At 41.4% G+C, this 17,722-nt stretch overlaps 1 protein-coding gene across 1 annotated transcript; it reads left to right on the top strand.

The window, feature by feature from the left end:
- The first annotated feature begins 351 nt into the window (after window positions 1–351).
- On the top strand, window positions 352–16,061 carry chpt1 (choline phosphotransferase 1). The gene is made up of 8 exons (XM_031313666.2): window positions 352–814; window positions 3,464–3,611; window positions 3,745–3,886; window positions 4,021–4,105; window positions 4,586–4,717; window positions 4,809–4,967; window positions 6,268–6,393; window positions 14,375–16,061. Exons 1-8 carry the CDS (start codon window positions 575–577, stop codon window positions 14,489–14,491), a joined length of 1,149 nt encoding a protein of 382 aa, XP_031169526.1. The 5' UTR covers window positions 352–574; the 3' UTR covers window positions 14,492–16,061.
- Window positions 16,062–17,722: the final 1,661 nt, after the last annotated feature.

The raw sequence follows: 17,722 nt of genomic DNA, 5'->3' as shown, positions 1-17,722 counted from the left end.
TTAAATAGCGTTACTGTCAATCTTGCGAGTAGAACCATAACGTTATTCCATCCTTAACCTAAATAGCACTAACGCTACAAACCAGGATGAGTGGCATTAAAACATGGATATGTGAAAATGTTATACTTACTGTCATTTGAATAGCTATGGAATTGATGGATTCTCATCCGAGTTTGCTTACTTGTAGTTTTTCTAACTAATTTTGACATTTAATGCAGCATATATTGTTTAATTAACCTCGCAGTTGCATGGATGGATGTATTATTAACCATGAATGTAATAACAGCAGTTGCCATATACACATTTTTTATTTAAACTTCCCGGTGCGCAGCCATATTATTCCCTTCCGGATCCTCTCTTCCTGCCGAGACGCAACTCGCTCAGAAATGTGAGTATCGACATCTCATGGGTTCCGCTGTGGAAATGGCCTCTCGTCTAGTCACCTACCTATAAATGCTAAATGAGCTGCTGTTTTTTGGAGTCGGCCGAAAGAAGATAGCCCCGTCTGAACCACTACCCGGGAGTATTGGGAAGTTTGTTACGGTAATTCGAGGAGTGACTAGGCAGAAAAACAATGCCACATTTCCTGTGGCCAGAACCGCTGTCACCTGCACAACTCAAGCGGTTGGAGGAGCATAAATACAGCGCCTCCGGTCGATCCCTGTTTGAGCCACCGTGTCAAATCTACTGGAACTGGCTCGTCCAGCAAACTCCGATATGGATCGCACCAAACACTCTGACTATTGTTGGACTGATGGTCAATATCCTCACCACGGTGGTGCTTGTGTATTATTGTCCCACTGCAACAGAGGAGGTGAGTACTGTAACAGCGACCTTGGCCAAAGTTTCTACACAGAGACTAGCCCCAATTACGTTCCTTCCTCTGGTATAAAAAGGAACGCGGATCCTCCATTCAGGAATTGCGTAAATGAAAGTGCGTGACCACTTGCGCAAACTTCGCATGCCTGAAAAGCCGCAATTGAAGATATTTACTGAATCAGCAGAGTGAACTTGTTAATTCGGCATACATTTTAGGTTCTGTGTTTTAGCAGAAGGTTCGGGCAATATCAAAGAATCCCTTCGGACAGTTGATGTTTTATTGAAGTATTCCCCGTTTTATGTATGTCAGTGTAAGCCGAATTAGAGACCGTCTTCTAATGATTCTGGAAAGATCTTAAATCACAAGGTATCACGTTTGCCTTGACACATACATTGTATGATTTTTTAAAAATCTGATTAGGTGTGATATCGCTCCCCTACAGAAAAACTGTATCGGGTGTAAACGTTTCCGTCATGTGGTCTTTCACGTTCTTTACGTGCCGTTGTTGTGTTGCTGTCTGCCCAGGATGCGGTGTTGTTGGTGGTAAAACACAGAAATATGAAGGAAATTAGGCTGTTCTTGTTCATTTATCCATAAGAGAGGAGGCTAACTATGGTTAATAACCCTAACGTTAGTGCTTGCTTGAAATGGCTCCAGATCCACCTCTAGTCTGAGCTTCCTAAAACTAAAACTTCAAATACACTAATAGGCCTTGCAACACACTATGACCTATGATCCATTTAACGTGTCAGCAGGTTTACTGTGAAGCAATGACCCAAGCAGGAAATCCATAGGTGTGTGTTACACCTTTGTCCAATCCAACCTATAAGAATCTTGCAACTAAGTCCACAGATCATGCAGCATGCTGTTTCTGTCAAATTCCACATGTGCGTTATTCCCTATTCATTATTTAGTATTGCATAAGGAAAACCTGGCCACTCTTCGGCACGGACTTGTAAATGTATGAAAGTCCCATGCCTGTGCAAATAAACATATATTAGAGGAATTCATATGACCCAATAGACACAGTTTATATCTCCCTAAACCCTAAACAAGCGGACTCTGTCCCCACCAGTCCATGAGGCATTTAGGACATGGACTTTGAAGAAAACAGCAGGATCTCTGAATATTTAGGACAGCATGAGATTCTTGATTTCTCTGAAAACACAGACAATCTTTGTCTCCCTCTCTCACACACACACACACACACACACACACACACACACACACACACACACACACACACACAAACATACACACATTGTAGTGGTAAACACAGTGTTGGCCGGCTCTAGTGTCCAGATGGTCTATAACCTCCACCCCAGTGAGAGGAACTGAGCTGCTCTATTCAGCTGAAATCCTTCATTCTCCATACTTACAGAACACACACACATGCATATGGTGTGAATGGATGGTGACTAGTGAGAAACTGAAATATACTTTCCTAACACTTGTAATAGTACTCATAAGTTGCTGTTTTACTGTAAGTTATGAGGGTCTGCAATCTGCCATACAAGTAGGGCCTGCACATTGTTGCTGTGTCATTAGTCATGTTTCATGATCAATTTCTCAATTTCTTTCTATATTTAGACCAATTACAACAGAATTACAAAATGTTGTCATTACACCCCCCCCCCCCCCACAACCTCTATATCTATATAAATAATATAAAAGATGTTAAAAGTGGTAAGATACAGTTAAACAAGTTAGTTGGCAATGAAACAAAAATAAGTACAGAAAAACAAGAAATATCTGGTGACTACATATTGTAGTAGTTAAATAATATTGTGCATACATTGACGGTAGGTTTTATCAAACGGGTACAGCCTGATTTCCATTGCTTGACAATAATTCTGCATTCTAAAAATTAACCACACTCATATATATATTATTCAACCTTTATTATATTGCATCTCTGTGTGAAATGGCACATCTGCTCTTTTTTTCCTGAGGGGTTATGTTTTTTTTTTTATTTCATAAAAGTGTATTCATTTTTCAGTCCACATCCAGTATGAAACACTGCATGTGATATACTATTTGTAAAATCAGACTCCTTTTATCAGATTTGAATTCATTCACATCTGAAATATCTGCATGAGATATTGATACTGATATAGTTTTGAAACGGACTTAAGCTATTGACTCCTGTGCCAAATATTGAGCTGCCCTTTGCTTCATGGCTGCAACTAAACTATTATTTTCATTATTGACTAATCTGCCAGGGACTGTCTCAATTAATCATTTGGTCTATAAAGTGTGAGAACATAGTGAAATATGTCCATCCCACTTTCCTAGATTCCAAGGTGACGTCACAGTAACAGTAAAAAAAAACAACAAATATTCAATTTACAATGACATAACATGGAGAAAAGCAACAAAAGATTCACAATTGAGAAGCTGGAACTAGGGATTTTTTAAAAATGTTTTTTAACTTTAAAAAATGACTTCAACGATCAATCAATCATCAAAATAGTCGCATTATTTTTCTTTCCATTGAATAATTGATTATTCAACCAATTGCTTTAAGCTCTACCTTGCTTCTCCTAAATGTGTGTTGCTTCAACAAATGATGACAAGGCTGTGGTCCTTCTTGTGAGCAGGGATCCCTAAAAAGAAATCTCCCCCTCCCCTCCCCACCTCCAGGCTCCAGCATGGGCCTTCATCATGAGTGCTCTGGGTCTGTTCATCTACCAGTCTCTGGACGCCATTGACGGGAAGCAGGCCAGGAGGACAAACACCAGCTCAGCTCTGGGGGAGCTCTTCGACCACGGCTGCGATGCTGTCTCCACAGGTACTGTACTGCTCACTGGACACCTGAACCCAAGCTATTATTCTTTTTGTTTTGCATTCTATTAAGAATCCACTGCAGTGTATTATTCGATCAGGACGAGATATTCATTATTTGTTTGTCTTTCTTCCTTCAGTCTTCGTTGCTGTGGGAACATGCATTTCATGCGGAATAGGAAGACTCCCAGACTGGATCTTCTTCTGTGGTTTTATCGGGATGTTCATGTTCTTCTGCGCCCACTGGCAGACCTACGTGTCCGGGACCCTCCGCTTTGGCCTGTAAGTTACACGTTCAGTAGCGTCCGGTAATAAAACGGATACCGTTCTGCTCCTATATAACTCTGAAACTATAGTTATATTGTCACTTAAATAAAAAAAAAAAATCTTACTCTTTCCGGTTACTTTCTTCACAGGATTGACGTCACAGAGGTGCAAGTCGCCATCACGATCATGTATGTGATGTCGGCTTTCGGAGGCGTGAGCCTTTGGCAAAGCACGGTAACTAAGAATGATATATGTCGTACAGTCATATGTACAGAAGCTCACATACTGTACACACACACACACACACACACACAGGAACATTTTCATTTCACCTTGTATAGTACAAGTTTTCTTCTCCATTAGTTTTTGCACCAAACTAATTATCTACTCAGTTCCTAGTTTTTAGTTGTCATTCTAGTCTTAAATAGAATTTGTGTTTTACTTTTACTCTGTGCTGCCTTTGGAGGCTTGACTTAACATCACATGAGAAAAGTGAGAAGGTAAATATGGCTAGCTAATGCAATGGCAACATGTCATCTATTGGACATGATCTGGCTCAAAAAGCTGATGATGCCTTTTTTTATTATTTATTTTTTGCTTTGCCCTCCCATCACGCCTCGGCATGCCTGCAGCTTTCATATAAGCACATTTCTTCTTACTATAGGGGAATGCTTTGAGTCTTTGCATTAATTTTTAATCTTTATGTTTCTGTAGTTGCCCATCATTGGACTGAAGCTGTACGTCTTCCCTATCATTGGCATCATCGGCGGGGCCCTCTACTCCTGCTACAACTACTTCTATGTCATTTTGAATGGAGGCGTTGGCAAAAACGGCTCAACTGTGGCTGTAGGTCAACAAACAAGTCTGGAGATACAGTATAACTTCTATAGCAGATGCTATGTTGTGAGGCATACTTAATAAAATTCCCTCTCTTTAGGACACCAGCGTGCTGAGTCCTGGTTTGCACGTCGGCCTCATCCTCACCTTGGCCTTCATCATTTTCAAGAAGTCGTCCAGCCAGCTGTTCGAGCTCCACCCCTGTCTGTACCTGCTCACCTTTGGCATGGTCATGGCCAAGATCTCCAACAAGCTCGTGGTACGTTGATCTTGTCTTTAAGTTGTAATGCTTACGATTTAACTCCTGGGTGATATAGCAACATCCGTGGTTATGTTGGTAACAGCAGGTGCGGATCAACACTACAGAAAACACTTGTCGAGTAGCTACTTTGGGGTGGATCTGTTAACAGCGCAGCCTAAAGGCTGATTTATGCTTCTGCGTTGAATCGACGGCGTACCCCCGCAGACCCCTCTGCGTCACCGCGAGCCCTCCGCCGTAGCTCGACGCGCACCTCCAAAAATTTGTAACTTTGCGTCGAGGCGACGCAGACCGCAAGGACTGTGATTGGTCAACTGGTCCTGTGTGTTGACAGTCGGTGTTTCAAGCAGCCTACTGTGGGGAGTAGCAACATGCTAGTTCACTGACACAAGCTTTGCAAATAAACTCAGACATAGTTTGGTTACAGTGACGGGGTTATCCGTTTGTAAAGTGTCTCTGTCAGTAACGTTTTGAAATTTGAAATTAGCACTTTGGGCAGTTGTGCTAAAGTTTGCTTGCTAACATAACATAACATAAACTGGCTGGCAGACACCTCGCAAATAACCTCAGACTTATCACCCCCTAGCGTTATGGCGGTGAAATGCACCGCGATGCAAAGCAACCCCGACGCAGAACTCCGAAAGGATCACGACGCCGTAGGAGCGACGGCGTAGCTACGGCGTGAAGTTGACGCAGAAGCATAAAACAGCCTTAACAAACTCAAGTCGTTTTAAATGTTTTATTTTGTGGACGCGCTAACCTCTGTGATAAATACATTGCGTCAGTCTATGACTGCTTCACAATAAAAAACACTTTTAATTTGAAGCAGCAGTTGAAATGTTTGTTTTGCATCATCAGTATCTTAATTCAGCTCTGATGCAGTTGTAGGACAGTCAACAGTGAGTCTGATATCATTGAGATAAAAATTAAAAACCGCAACGCTAGAGTACGCACTGCACCATTTCCTGTGAATCCCTCCTGCGTGTGAAGGCAATTTGAATCTAGTGCAGAAATGGCAACAACTATATACAGAGGCAATTACAGAATGTCAATACATTAATCACACACACAAATACATTCTGACCATAAATGGTTTCAGAAACGGGGTTTGATTTCATGGCTGTCTTTAGAATTATAACTTTATTCACCTTTTTAAATGAATTGTCCTAACATTAAATGATGCTCCCATTGTTGCATCTGTGTGAACCCATTTTTAGGCTTGTTGTTTTCTCATGTTCCCTCTGTTTGTCATTTAGTACAGAATGTATTTAAATAAGCGTTTTTCTCTGTGTCTCTGTAGATCGCACACATGACCAAGAGTGAGTTGCACCTCCCGGACACGGCCTTCATAGGCCCCGGCCTCCTCTTCCTCAACCAGTACTTCAACAGCTTCATCGATGAGCACATAGTCCTCTGGATCGCCATGGTCAGTGTTTGACACATTTATGGTAGTATTAACGGTTCCTTCTTTCGTAAAGGTTGTTATCCAAAGATTTAATATTGCTAAATAACACCGTTGACTACCAATCACCATGTGTAAAGTGATGAAAATATAGAGCAGATTTGCATTCAAAGCTGCCCAAAATGCAGAAAAGGCCCTATTTGATGGTGTAAAATGCTCTCCATGGTGTCTGTTTGGATACTGTGATGTAATACAAACTGTACATTTATGCTTCATAAAGCTGCACCCATGACTCACCCAACAAACGAAGTGAACGTGCCTTTAAAGCTGCAGACACTCAGACCAGACAGCCGACCCTCGGCAGAAAAGGCAGTTGGACTGATCAGTCTACCCGAGTTGGTCAAAAAAGTGCCTCAGAACACACCAAAGAGATGAGACGTAATATGTCTCCATAACAGCAGGTGGCGCTAATCTGTATTGTCACCCAAAAATGAAAACCGGCAGCTGATTGGACGAACGCATCACGTGGGTCTGGTTTCTTCGGAAATTCAAAGACAGACTGTCATGGCGGCTTGTTCAGAATACAATCTCATATTGTACTAAAATAGTTCACCGAAACGTGTTTCTGAAAACATTTTATCGAGAAATAGGCCATGCAGTTGCTGAATCTGTCTTTATTTCAGATCGACAAGATTTTCGTCAGATTTTGAGAGACTCTAGTCACTCAGTCAATTATACGTGTCAAATCGGCCAAAATGAAGGCCGACGGTCCCTCGGACGGACGACGGCACGGAATACACCGAACAGACTCGAGTCACTGACCTTGCCAGACTGTCCAACAGCCAATTATCGGCTCTGTGTGTCTAGGCCTTAAGGCTGTTGCAGAGAAAAGTATCGTTCAACTAGAAAAACCGACCAAACAGTTTCATTAATGAATACCTTCTTTTCTTTGCATACATGCTTCAATTACGATCTTTACATTGTCATGACAACTTCATTGAACCAGCAACATTAAGGGCCCTACTTTAACGATCTAAGAGCACGGCCTGAAGCGCCTGGCGCAGGTGCGTTTATGGCGTGTCCAAATCCACTTTTGCCAGTTTGACGGTGGAAAAAAGGGTCCGTGCGCCAGGCGCATGGTTCAAAAGGGTTGTACTTAGTGTCTTCATTAATTCATATGTGTTTTGGGTGTAACATGCAATAAACCAATCAGTGTGTCATCTCCCATTCCCTTTAAAAGCCATATTATGATGGCGGATTTGCACCGTAATATTTTTATTTGTAATCTTTTGCATGTTTGTGTGCTACTGCGCGTCCCTGTGTGTGTGTGTGTAACAAGCCTAGTGTGAGCGCGCTGTGCATAAGCCTAGGCATATTTTTCGAATTCGCTGTTAAAATAACAATGAAATGCTGCGCTATTGACTTTAGACCAGGTTTTTGTTGGTCAATGACGCGATAACTTGGTAACTTGGGGGTGATAACAGATGGGCGCAGGGTGCAGGTGCATTTGCTATTTAAACAACGTGGGTGCTGGAAGGGAAACTGACAACTGCGTCGGTCTTAAACTAGCGAAGACACTTGGTCGGGCTTTGCGCTGCGCTGCGCGGGGTGCAAGATAGGGTCCTAAGTCTATGTACACGTAAGCACAGTGTGGTTCTCAGTTTGGCCTTCTAATCATCAGGCACTCATTCCAGCTGTAGTTCAAGGTTCTGTTCAAAGTTCCTTTGACATCCATGACGCATGTTATCGCTGGCTTTGGTCTAATACTGCTCAGCTTTGACACAGAAGGATAACATAAAACTACAATAAAACTATTACAACTCTATACATGCTTTAGGGGGCACCTCATACACATTTTAACCACAAAGTCCACAACTATTTGTACCATTTGCAAGCTTTAAACAGATTCATGTCTGGTATTATATTAGAGTAAAAAGTCTGACGAGATAAAACACCACCAAGGACTTTATTACTAGACCGATGCCGCTTGTGGCCTTCATCTGGCTCATCAGGGAAAAAATAAGCATGAAATAAGCAGTTCTCATACCCCGTTTACACGTACATGGTTATTTTGAAAAACTGAGATATTTCCCTTCGTTTGTGCCCTTCGTTTACACGCAAACGGAGAATTCGCCTCTGAAAACAATTCTTTATAAAAACTCCGGCCAGAGTGGAGATTTTGGAAAACTTTGTTTGCACGTTTGCATGTAAACTGAGAACCGGAGGTTTAGGCAGCCGAGGAAGAGAAGAGATAGGAATTTGTCGCTGTTGTTGCTATTTTTGGGATTCTGACATAAACGGTATATAACTGATCCCGTTGCTCTGGATGGAGACCAGTGAAGGATACTAGAAGTGTCGGTACACGATCCGTTCTGCCAACACGATCCGTTCTGCACATGCGCAAAATGTTCGCGCATGCGCGGTTGTACGAGGATTTACGACACTGCATTTTAGACTGAATCTAGCTGTCAGCTAGCGGTTAGCCGAATTAGCTGTTAGCTAAACTAACGTTAGCTTCCCGGTGGAGGCTAGCCATAGGCTAGCGTGGAACAGATCGTGCAGGTCGTATCCTCGGTAAAACAGAATTATCTTGCGCATGTGCAGAACGGATCATGCAGGCAGAACGGATCGTGTACCGACAAGAAGCACTTTTCCGGTGATGGTTGAGTGTTACTGCGCAGCCTCCAACTGAGAGAGACAACGTAAATGTGACGTGAGCAACATGTCTGAAAGTTTAAGTCTTGTGGTAGCTGTGCCAAGAGAAATCTCAATCATTCCGAATATTGCAGAGACGGAGAGCGTAGGTATATGTAAGGAGATAACATAGGCGCAGGCTAATTATTGCTAACTAAAATGCTAGTTAACATTAGTAATTAAACTTAAACAGCTAATGTAAGTCGAAACTGCCTGCGGGCTTCTCCTGTACTGTACGGTAATTCCTCTACTATGTGACAGTAAGTCGCGTGGTTATGACACAATCGTTAGCCTATTTTTACAAAAAACGTCTGTTACGGGGCCATAACGTGAGATACAAGGTAATGGAGCATTTTATACATTGTCGTGTTTCTTTAGAAATAAGCAATGGACAGATAACTCAATAAGACTTATAACGCTTCAGATGTAAAGGTATTCGCTGTCAAAGTGACGTCAAAATGAATGGCAGTCAATGGAATGCTAACTGCGGGTGAGTGCTTGTTAGCATCAAAATGGCACCATAGGAGCTACGGGTTGTTGACAGACGCTTACCCCCTTGGATTCTGATTGGCTAACGTGGGCTTGAGCTTCTCGTTACACGGCCACCTACAGGTTTGGCATATATATGCTCTTGACGGCATATATACACGGGTTTGTGTAAACGAACACTTTTCTAAAAACTGACAGGTGTGCACGATGTTATTTTTGAAAACGGAGAGGTTGAAATGTCCGTTTATGAAAATAGCCGGCCACGTGTAAACGTAGCAATAGTGTCAGGGGGAGCAGGACCAACAACGAGGGCTTTATTTAACCGTTTGTAAACAACTAAGGTTGTGTTGCAGGACTAAAAGGCCCTGCACACCCACACAGGTGTTTCCAGTTATTCTGGCTGATGAGACCTCAAGTCAGAGCAGGAAAACCACAGGTGTCACTAATGACACTAATTAGTGGGAATGCTGTTCAGCAGCATTCCAACTATTGTTATTCTGTTCTTTATTTATTCTTCTGCTTATTATTCCGTACGTTTTTCTCTGTAACTTCTGCATACTTTCAGCTATTAAAACCATTCAACTTTTAAAATGTTCAGCTCTTTCAGCTAATGATGGGACTTCTTCAACTTTTTTTCTACTATTTATACTTTTTAAAATATTAAGCTTTTTATGACTTTTTTTTATCATTGAAGTCAATGAGAGCATGCTTCAAATCCTTAAAATCTTCTTCTGCTCCCAAAATTTTCAGCTCCTTCATACTTTCACCTACAGACGCCAACCAAACTTTAAAATGTTCACAAAATATTCAGCAATCCGGCTATGGCTTTTCAGTTTGATATCTTTTACAGTTTTTGTAAAAAAGCTGTTTAAGTTTAGTGATCATTTCAGGATTTTTCTGCGTTTCTAGTGAGTGTGTGTTGCGTTGTGGTGGTCACGATTACATCATTTCACCAATAGCCCTTATAGTTTTAGCAGTCTGAGGCTTTATTTGAGAGCTTGCTCTGTGTCTTTGAATAGCTCCAGTGGGGCACAGCTGACAGTTTCAGCAGGTGACACGGTCGTTAACCTGATTAAAGATCAAAGAGATCTCATCACAGACTTCAAAGGGTGTTTTCACTGGTCATACGTTACCATGACAACCCTTTCACAGACAGTTGAATTGAATACTACAGGCAGTAATATGAACATTAGTCTATATCTTTAGTGTTCCACTTCTGTCTGACTGTCTCTGTCTCTCTTTGTCTGTCTCTGTCTCTCTGTCTGTCTCTGTCTGTCTCTCTGTCTTCTGTCTCTCTCTGTCTCTCTGTCTGTCTCTCTCTGTCTGTCTCTGTCTCTCTCTGTCTGTCTGTCTGTCTGTCTCTCTGTCTGTCTGACTCTGTCTCTGTCTCTCTCTGTCTCTCTGTCTGTCTCTCTATCTCTATCTCTCTGTCTGTCTCTGTCTCTCTGTCTCTGTTTCTCCCTGTCTCTGTCTGTTTCTGTTTCTCCCTGTCTCTGTCTCTCTCTGTCTGTCTGTTTGTTTCTCTCTGTCTGTCTGTCTATCTGTCTCTGTCTCTCTCTGTCTGTCTATGTCTCTCTGTCTGTCTCTGTCTCTCTCTGTCTCTCTCTGTCTCTCTCTCTCTGTCTCTCTCTCTCTGTCTCTCTCTGTCTGTCTGTCTGCTGTCTGTCTGCTGTCCGTCTCTGTCTGTCTATGTCTCTCTGTCTGTCTCTGTCTCTCTCTGTCTGTCTATGTCTCTCTGTCTCTCTGTCTCTGTCTGTCTCTGTCTCTCTGTCTGTCTCTGTCGCTCTCTCTGTCTCTCTCTGTCTGTCTCTGTATCTCTGTCTGTCTCTGTTTCTCCCTGTCTCTGTCTGTCTGTTTCTGTTTCTCCCTGTCTCTGTCTCTCTCTGTCTGTCTATGTCTCTCTCTGTCTGTCTATGTCTCTCTGTCTGTCTCTGTCTGTCTCTGTCTGTCTCTGTCTGTCTCTGTCTGTCTCTCTCTCTCTCTCTGTCTTTCTCTTTCTGTCTCTGTCTCTCTGTCTTTCTCTGTCTGTCTCTCTGTCTGTCTCTGTCTGTCTCTCTCTCTGTCTTTCTCTGTCTGTCTCTGTCTCTCTCTGTCTGTCTCTGTCTCGGTCTGTTTCTGTTTCTCCCTGTCTCTGTCTCTCTCTGTCTGTCCATGTCTCTCTGTTTGTTTCTCTCTGTCTCGGTCTGTCTCTGTCTGTTTGTCTGTTTCTGTTTCTTGTTTTTATTCCCTCTTCCGTACGTTTTTTGGCTCTCCGTAATTTCTGCATACGTTGAGCTATTAAAACCATTCAACTTTTAAAATGTTCAGCTCTTTCAGCTAATGATGGGACTTCTTCAACTTTTTCTCTACTATTTATACTTTTTAAAATATTAAGCTTTTTAACACTTTTTCTTTTAAAATTGAAGTCAATGAGATCATGCTTCAAATCCTTCAAATTTTCTTCCGCTCCCAACATTTTCAGCTCCTCCATACTTTCACATACAGTTCTAAATAAAGAACCTACGGTTCTCTCACACTGTCTCTCACTCAATAGCAGGTGTGGTGATTAATGATCAAAGACAGGCTTTATAAGTGCTAAAGGAACATCTGTGACCTATACAGATGATAGTGTAGTGGATAGGGCAAGTGCCTTTGGTGTGGGAGATCCTGGTTCAAATCCCACTGGGGTACATCAGTCAATGTGTCCCTGATCAAGGTGTTATTTCACTTTTTCAACTATTCTCACTACTTCAACTTATTCTTATGGATTTAAGCTATTCAACCAGTTTAGCTTTAACAATTCAGCTATTCATGTTTTATTTTGGCTCTCCTCTCTTTCTCTCCTCTCTTCTCTCCTTCTCTCCTTCTCTCTGTCCTCTCTTTCCTTTTGTTCAGCCCCATTCTTTTTACCTAATATATTTCACATCTCATATCAGCTAGATTGATGCTTTTTCGTTCTACGCAGTGTCTAATAATAATACAAAGTATTTCTTCTTTCAGCCGTTTTAGGTAATTCATTTCAACTTTCATCTTTGACAGTATTACAGTTCAGCTTCAAGCTTTTCTAACCATGTATTTTAGCTCTTCACTTGGGTAATCCAGTTTAGCTTCCAACTCTAACAATTTTCCTGATTTTTTTAGCAATGTAGTGCATTTGAGCTTTAAGATTTTTCGTACTATTTGTTTCATATTTTTGCATTTGTGAGTGATTATCGGTTAGAAAATATACTCAGACCTCACAATGTTCTACGTCTTTTGTCATTATTCAACTTTTGAAGCCAACAGTTCAGTTTAGCATAAGCTTTTAACTTTTTAATGAAATACATACGTATTAAAACGATTTCCACTTTTTCAACTATTCTCACTACTTCAACTTCTTCTTACTGATTTAAGCTATTCAACCAGTTTAGCTTTAGCAATTCAGCTATTCAGCATTCCCACGCATTTTCCGCAGGAAATGCATTTTCTAGTTACACCTGGTATTGAGTATGCTGGCTTACTGGGGGACATCGTTAATGTCATCTTTAATGTAATCAGTTACACCTGTGCTTTTCCTGCTATGACAAGTCAAAATGTCAGCTGCGGAAAAGGTGTACAAGAATGATAAAGGTTGAAAGTCGAGAGAGGTGTCCGGGCCGTGCACACAGTCAAGGTGTAATCAAGGAAAGTGAAAACACCTGTGTGGGTGTGGCTAAAGAAAATCAGGCAAACAGAAGTACAGAGAATTACATAAAATACCCCACAACAAGATAAGAGTGTAAGTGATAATAAAATAACTGCCACAATGAATGCCTGTGCTGCTTTTTAGTGTAGTGTAGGTGGCGGGTGGGTTTACAACTAAAATGTATTAGTGGATAAAAATGTGTTTTAGGTAAGTAGACGGGCTTCTATCCTCTCGTATCCTCTCTCTGTGTCGGAGTTTTTCCAGCTGACTGCTGCTCTCCCCTACTGCCGCGGCTCTTTTTGTTTTGTTGTGATGTTGAGAAGCAAAGACACGGGAGCTTTCTTTCTGGAGCATTTATTTAGAGACAAACGGAAACCTACACTGTACATTTACTACCACTTAACAAATAAACTGCTGATGTATTCTCTGCTCTGATAGCCGACAGCTGTCTGCTCTGAACGCATTCACCGTCACTCTCTCATGTAGCCTACACACTAAGCACCGAGCTATTCCTTAAAGGAGCTTCCCCGGTCTTGTAACACGAGGACAGCCTGCCAGAGCTTCTTGTATTTGGTCCGAAAGTCCGAACCATCCAAAAAATGCTTTCACACTATAAACGAACCGGGGAGGTTTCACACCTGTAATTTTGGTTCGGATCAAACTGAAAAGTCAGAAAGTCCGGACCAAATGAGATAGGTGTGAAAACGCCCTTAGTCTCGCATTGCCAGACCTTCCTCCCCAGCGCTGTGGAGGATTGTCTGGCTAGTCCACACAGCAATCCGGGATGGTAGAAAAACGTGCTCTGGTTTTTTGGCATTTCTTTAAACCATTCGCAATCGTCTCGGGCGGTGCTAAACCCCACACAATGGACACAATAACACTGCTTCTGCAAAATGGTTTTGGTGGAACATGTGTACGTTCAAAGGTTGTTTTAGTCGTGCAAAACAGAAAACTCAGATTGGACAGATAGTCTAGCTAGCTGTCTGGATTTACCCTGCAGAGATCTGAGGAGCAGTTAACCATAGTCCTCAGAAATCCACCGCAGTTTAGAATGCCAACACAAAGAAAGCGGAAGGTAACGGACTTCTGGCCTAAAAAGAGAGTCATTCTGCAGAATTTTTTGGCTGTTTATACTTTTTTTTTATTATTTGATGTTTGATCCTCTCCATCTTTCTTCAGGTCTTGTCTCTTCTGGATCTAACGCGCTACTGTACGGGCGTGTGCCTCCAGATCGCCTCCCACCTGCGCATCCGAGTCTTCAGCATCACGCCACCGAGCCACGGCCACCGCGACTGAAGGCTTGCCCGGCGGGAGGAGGCGGGGGGGGACGCAGACCTCTCCCCGCTCCTGAAAGCAGACGATGACGAGGAGAGACCATCCTCAACCCCGAGCCACTGCAGCCTTGACAAAGTGACCACTTCTGATTAAAACTGCCTCTCCCACAAGATGGAAAAATACAAAAAAAAAAAACAACTCAACACTATAAACCCCCCCCCCCAAAAAAAAGGAAGAAAAAAAAGTTTTGAAAAGCATGGATCTACTGAATGGAAAATTCCCTTGAATTCTTAATTGGCTGTTGTAGCCAATACGTTTTAATTTAGACATCATTGCATGTTGTCAGAAAATAGTTTAGATTTTTACATCTACTTCCTGCTTATTCAACTCAAATACCAAAATGTTTTCTTCAACGGGTACTTTTATAATTTGGGCAAATATCAAAGCATTTTTATCTGCTTTAAATTTACAGACATGTTTCCAACATGTGGGATTGTTATATAATTAAGATGCATAAATATCCGACAGTCCTTACTGCTCAATAAGGTGAATCTCTTTAATATATGCCCAAATTAAACCTGTTGAAAGTTCTCTTAATCATTTTGCTTTTATTTATTAAATGAATGTGACCCAATCTGACATGAATCAGGGCTTGAAAATGCAGATTAAACGTTTTAGATGACCTTTAAAACCTCAAATAATTCCCAATGAATTTTGCAATGTGGACTGGCAAGTTGTCAACGCGCGACGTGACGGGGTAACGGTCTGTGTTAGTGCTGAAAACGACGACTGGATTTCTATCAGGCTTCTCTTACAAATAACTTTCTATTTATATTCTTATTCTCTGTTATTCATCTCATCCTACAGTCCTGGAAAATAAAAAATAAACACCTCAACTCTGGCCTTTTAGAGCGCCGTCGACTGATGAAGCATTAACACATGACTTGTTCTGCTTTCTCTGTTCTTCTCCCTGAAGGGCTAATAGTTAATTATTTGTGATTGTACAGAATTCTACTGAAAACGCCTTAAGTATTTTTGTTGTAATTACTGTTTAACTTGTGAATATTTAAAACAGCTTTGTATGTTTTTTTGTTTTCCACTACAGTCATCAAACCAGATGCAACCATAGGAATAATACGCTACTGGAACTGTTCACTCATAACGTTTCTTCACTTATACAAATGTGTATTATGTAAAAGTGAGCGATTCATTTGGTTCTTGAAGATTTGTTGGATTATCAGTCGTCATCTGACTGACTCATTCAGGTTCATTTGGATCAAAAGGGATATTTCTGTAGTGCCGATAAACTATTATAAGGGTAAAAGATAATTGTACTCTTGAATTTTATTTGGAAAAATGAAAATGATCTTCCTCTTAGATTCTGCTTACTGCAGGATTTTAGGAAATTAAAGCCGGGCATGTCCTAAAAAGATGATTTTTTTTGATTTACGATGGACTTTAGAACTATGCATTGACATATACAACCTTGATTTCAACACCATGTTGCACTGTTCAATAATACAGTTAAACACATTTGTACTAACAGATAATGTCTGAGTGGAAAAAATTGTAATAAAGAAAATATTTTTCATGCGATGCATTGTTATTGTCAGTGGTGAAAGAAGTACTCAGTACTTTAGTAGTAAAAGTTCCAATATCACTGTGTAAAATACTCCATTAAGGGTAAAACTCGTGCATTAAAAAAATAACTTAAAGGGATAGTATGGATATTTTTTGTTGTGTAATGCACGCCCCAAGATTGAGAAGCAGGCATAAGTCTTGGTACAAAAGCTAAGTGGAGGAAGCAGCAAAACTAAAATCTATATCGGTTTAAGTGTACGCTATGTTTAGAATATTTTCACCGTTTTACCTTCCTGTCAGACAGCCCTTTCTGACAGGGAACTGTAGCCATTATATCCATCAATGCTCTGTTCTTAAACCGTTTTTTTTTTTTTTTTTTTCAAGATATTTTTTAGGATTCTTTCCTTTATTTAGAGCAGCTGAAGAGATACAGGAAATGGGGGGGGGGGGGGGGGGATGACATGAATCAAAGGGCCTCGGTTCGGATTTGAACCTGGGTCGCTTGCAAGGACAGAGCCAACACCAAGCGAGCCAGAGGCCACCCTCTGGCTCGCTTGGTGGCGCCTGGTGGGCTTTTTTACATTTTGCTGCTGCCCCCATCAACAGCAGTACATTGCTTAGCTTCCACGTCGGTACTCCTGCCTGCTTCTCCAAACAGAGGGTGTGCCGACCGCCATCTACTATAGGTAATACAATCCACTTCTAAATATCCAAGCTATCCCTTTAATTTAGCACAGATGTAGCAAAAGTATCAAAAATGATGCCAAATTTGACAAAATAATGCAAAACCAATGACGTAATGACGAAAATGTAAGATGGTGAACATTGTAAACATTACACCGTTTTACCATCAACATGTTAGCATATTGTGAGCCTGTTAGCATGCTCATGTTAGCATTTGGCTCAAAGCACTGTTGTGCTAGTCTCGCTTTGCCAGACCTTCCTCCACAGCGCTGTGGAGGAGGGTCTGGCTAGTCCGCACAGCATTCCGGGATGAGAGAATAACGTGCTCTGGTTTTTTGGCATTTCTTTAAACCAATCACTATTGGCATGGCCGGCACTGAGAACCAGGCAGAGCCACGGAGCCGCTGCAAAATAGCCTCGGGAAGGAACTTGTTTTGGTGGAACACGTGTACATTCAAGTTGTTTTAGCCGTGCAACAGAAAACTCAGATTGGACAGATAGTCTAGCTAGCTGTCTGGATTTACCCTGCAGAGATCTGAGGAGCAGTTAACCATAGTCCTCATAAATCCACCGGAGTTTAAAATTCCAACACAAAGAAAGCGTTCGGTAACGGGCATCCGTGAAATCCGGCGGCGGCAACGGAGGAACGTCATGGTTTTTGGATGAATTTACCGGTTTGGGAATCCAGTAATGTTTTCATAAAACAGTGTAGGAATTCTATTAAACTAATGTCTCTTTTGTGGAACTGCTAACAACTCAACTCGCTAACGTCTGAAACATAACGAGGGGTCCCAACAAGATTCTCATTTTTAATCACAACCTTAATATGAAAAGTAACTATAATGGGTCAAATAAATGTAGTGGAGTAAAAAAATACAATATTTCTCTTGGAAGTGTAATGGAGTACAAGTATGAAGTAGCACAAAATGGACTCAACTTAAGTACCTCAAAATTGTACTTACTGCAAGTACAGTACTTGAGTATATG

The sequence above is a fragment of the Sander lucioperca genome, chromosome 20, assembly GCF_008315115.2.
Source record: "Sander lucioperca isolate FBNREF2018 chromosome 20, SLUC_FBN_1.2, whole genome shotgun sequence".
Taxonomy (NCBI): Eukaryota; Metazoa; Chordata; class Actinopteri; order Perciformes; family Percidae; genus Sander; species Sander lucioperca.
The sequence above is the reverse complement of the archived record's forward strand: the minus strand, read 5'-3'. Positions and strand labels throughout refer to the sequence as shown.

Excerpts from the sequence above, each read along its gene's own strand:
- chpt1 (XM_031313666.2), top strand. The coding sequence starts at position 575 with ATGCCACATTTCCTGTGGCCAGAACCGCTGTCACCTGCACAACTCAAG. Across the intron at positions 3,887-4,020 it reads GGGACCCTCCGCTTTGGCCT|GATTGACGTCACAGAGGTGC; the intron begins GTAAGTTACACG and ends CTTTCTTCACAG. Across the intron at positions 4,968-6,267 it reads AGATCTCCAACAAGCTCGTG|ATCGCACACATGACCAAGAG; the intron begins GTACGTTGATCT and ends GTGTCTCTGTAG.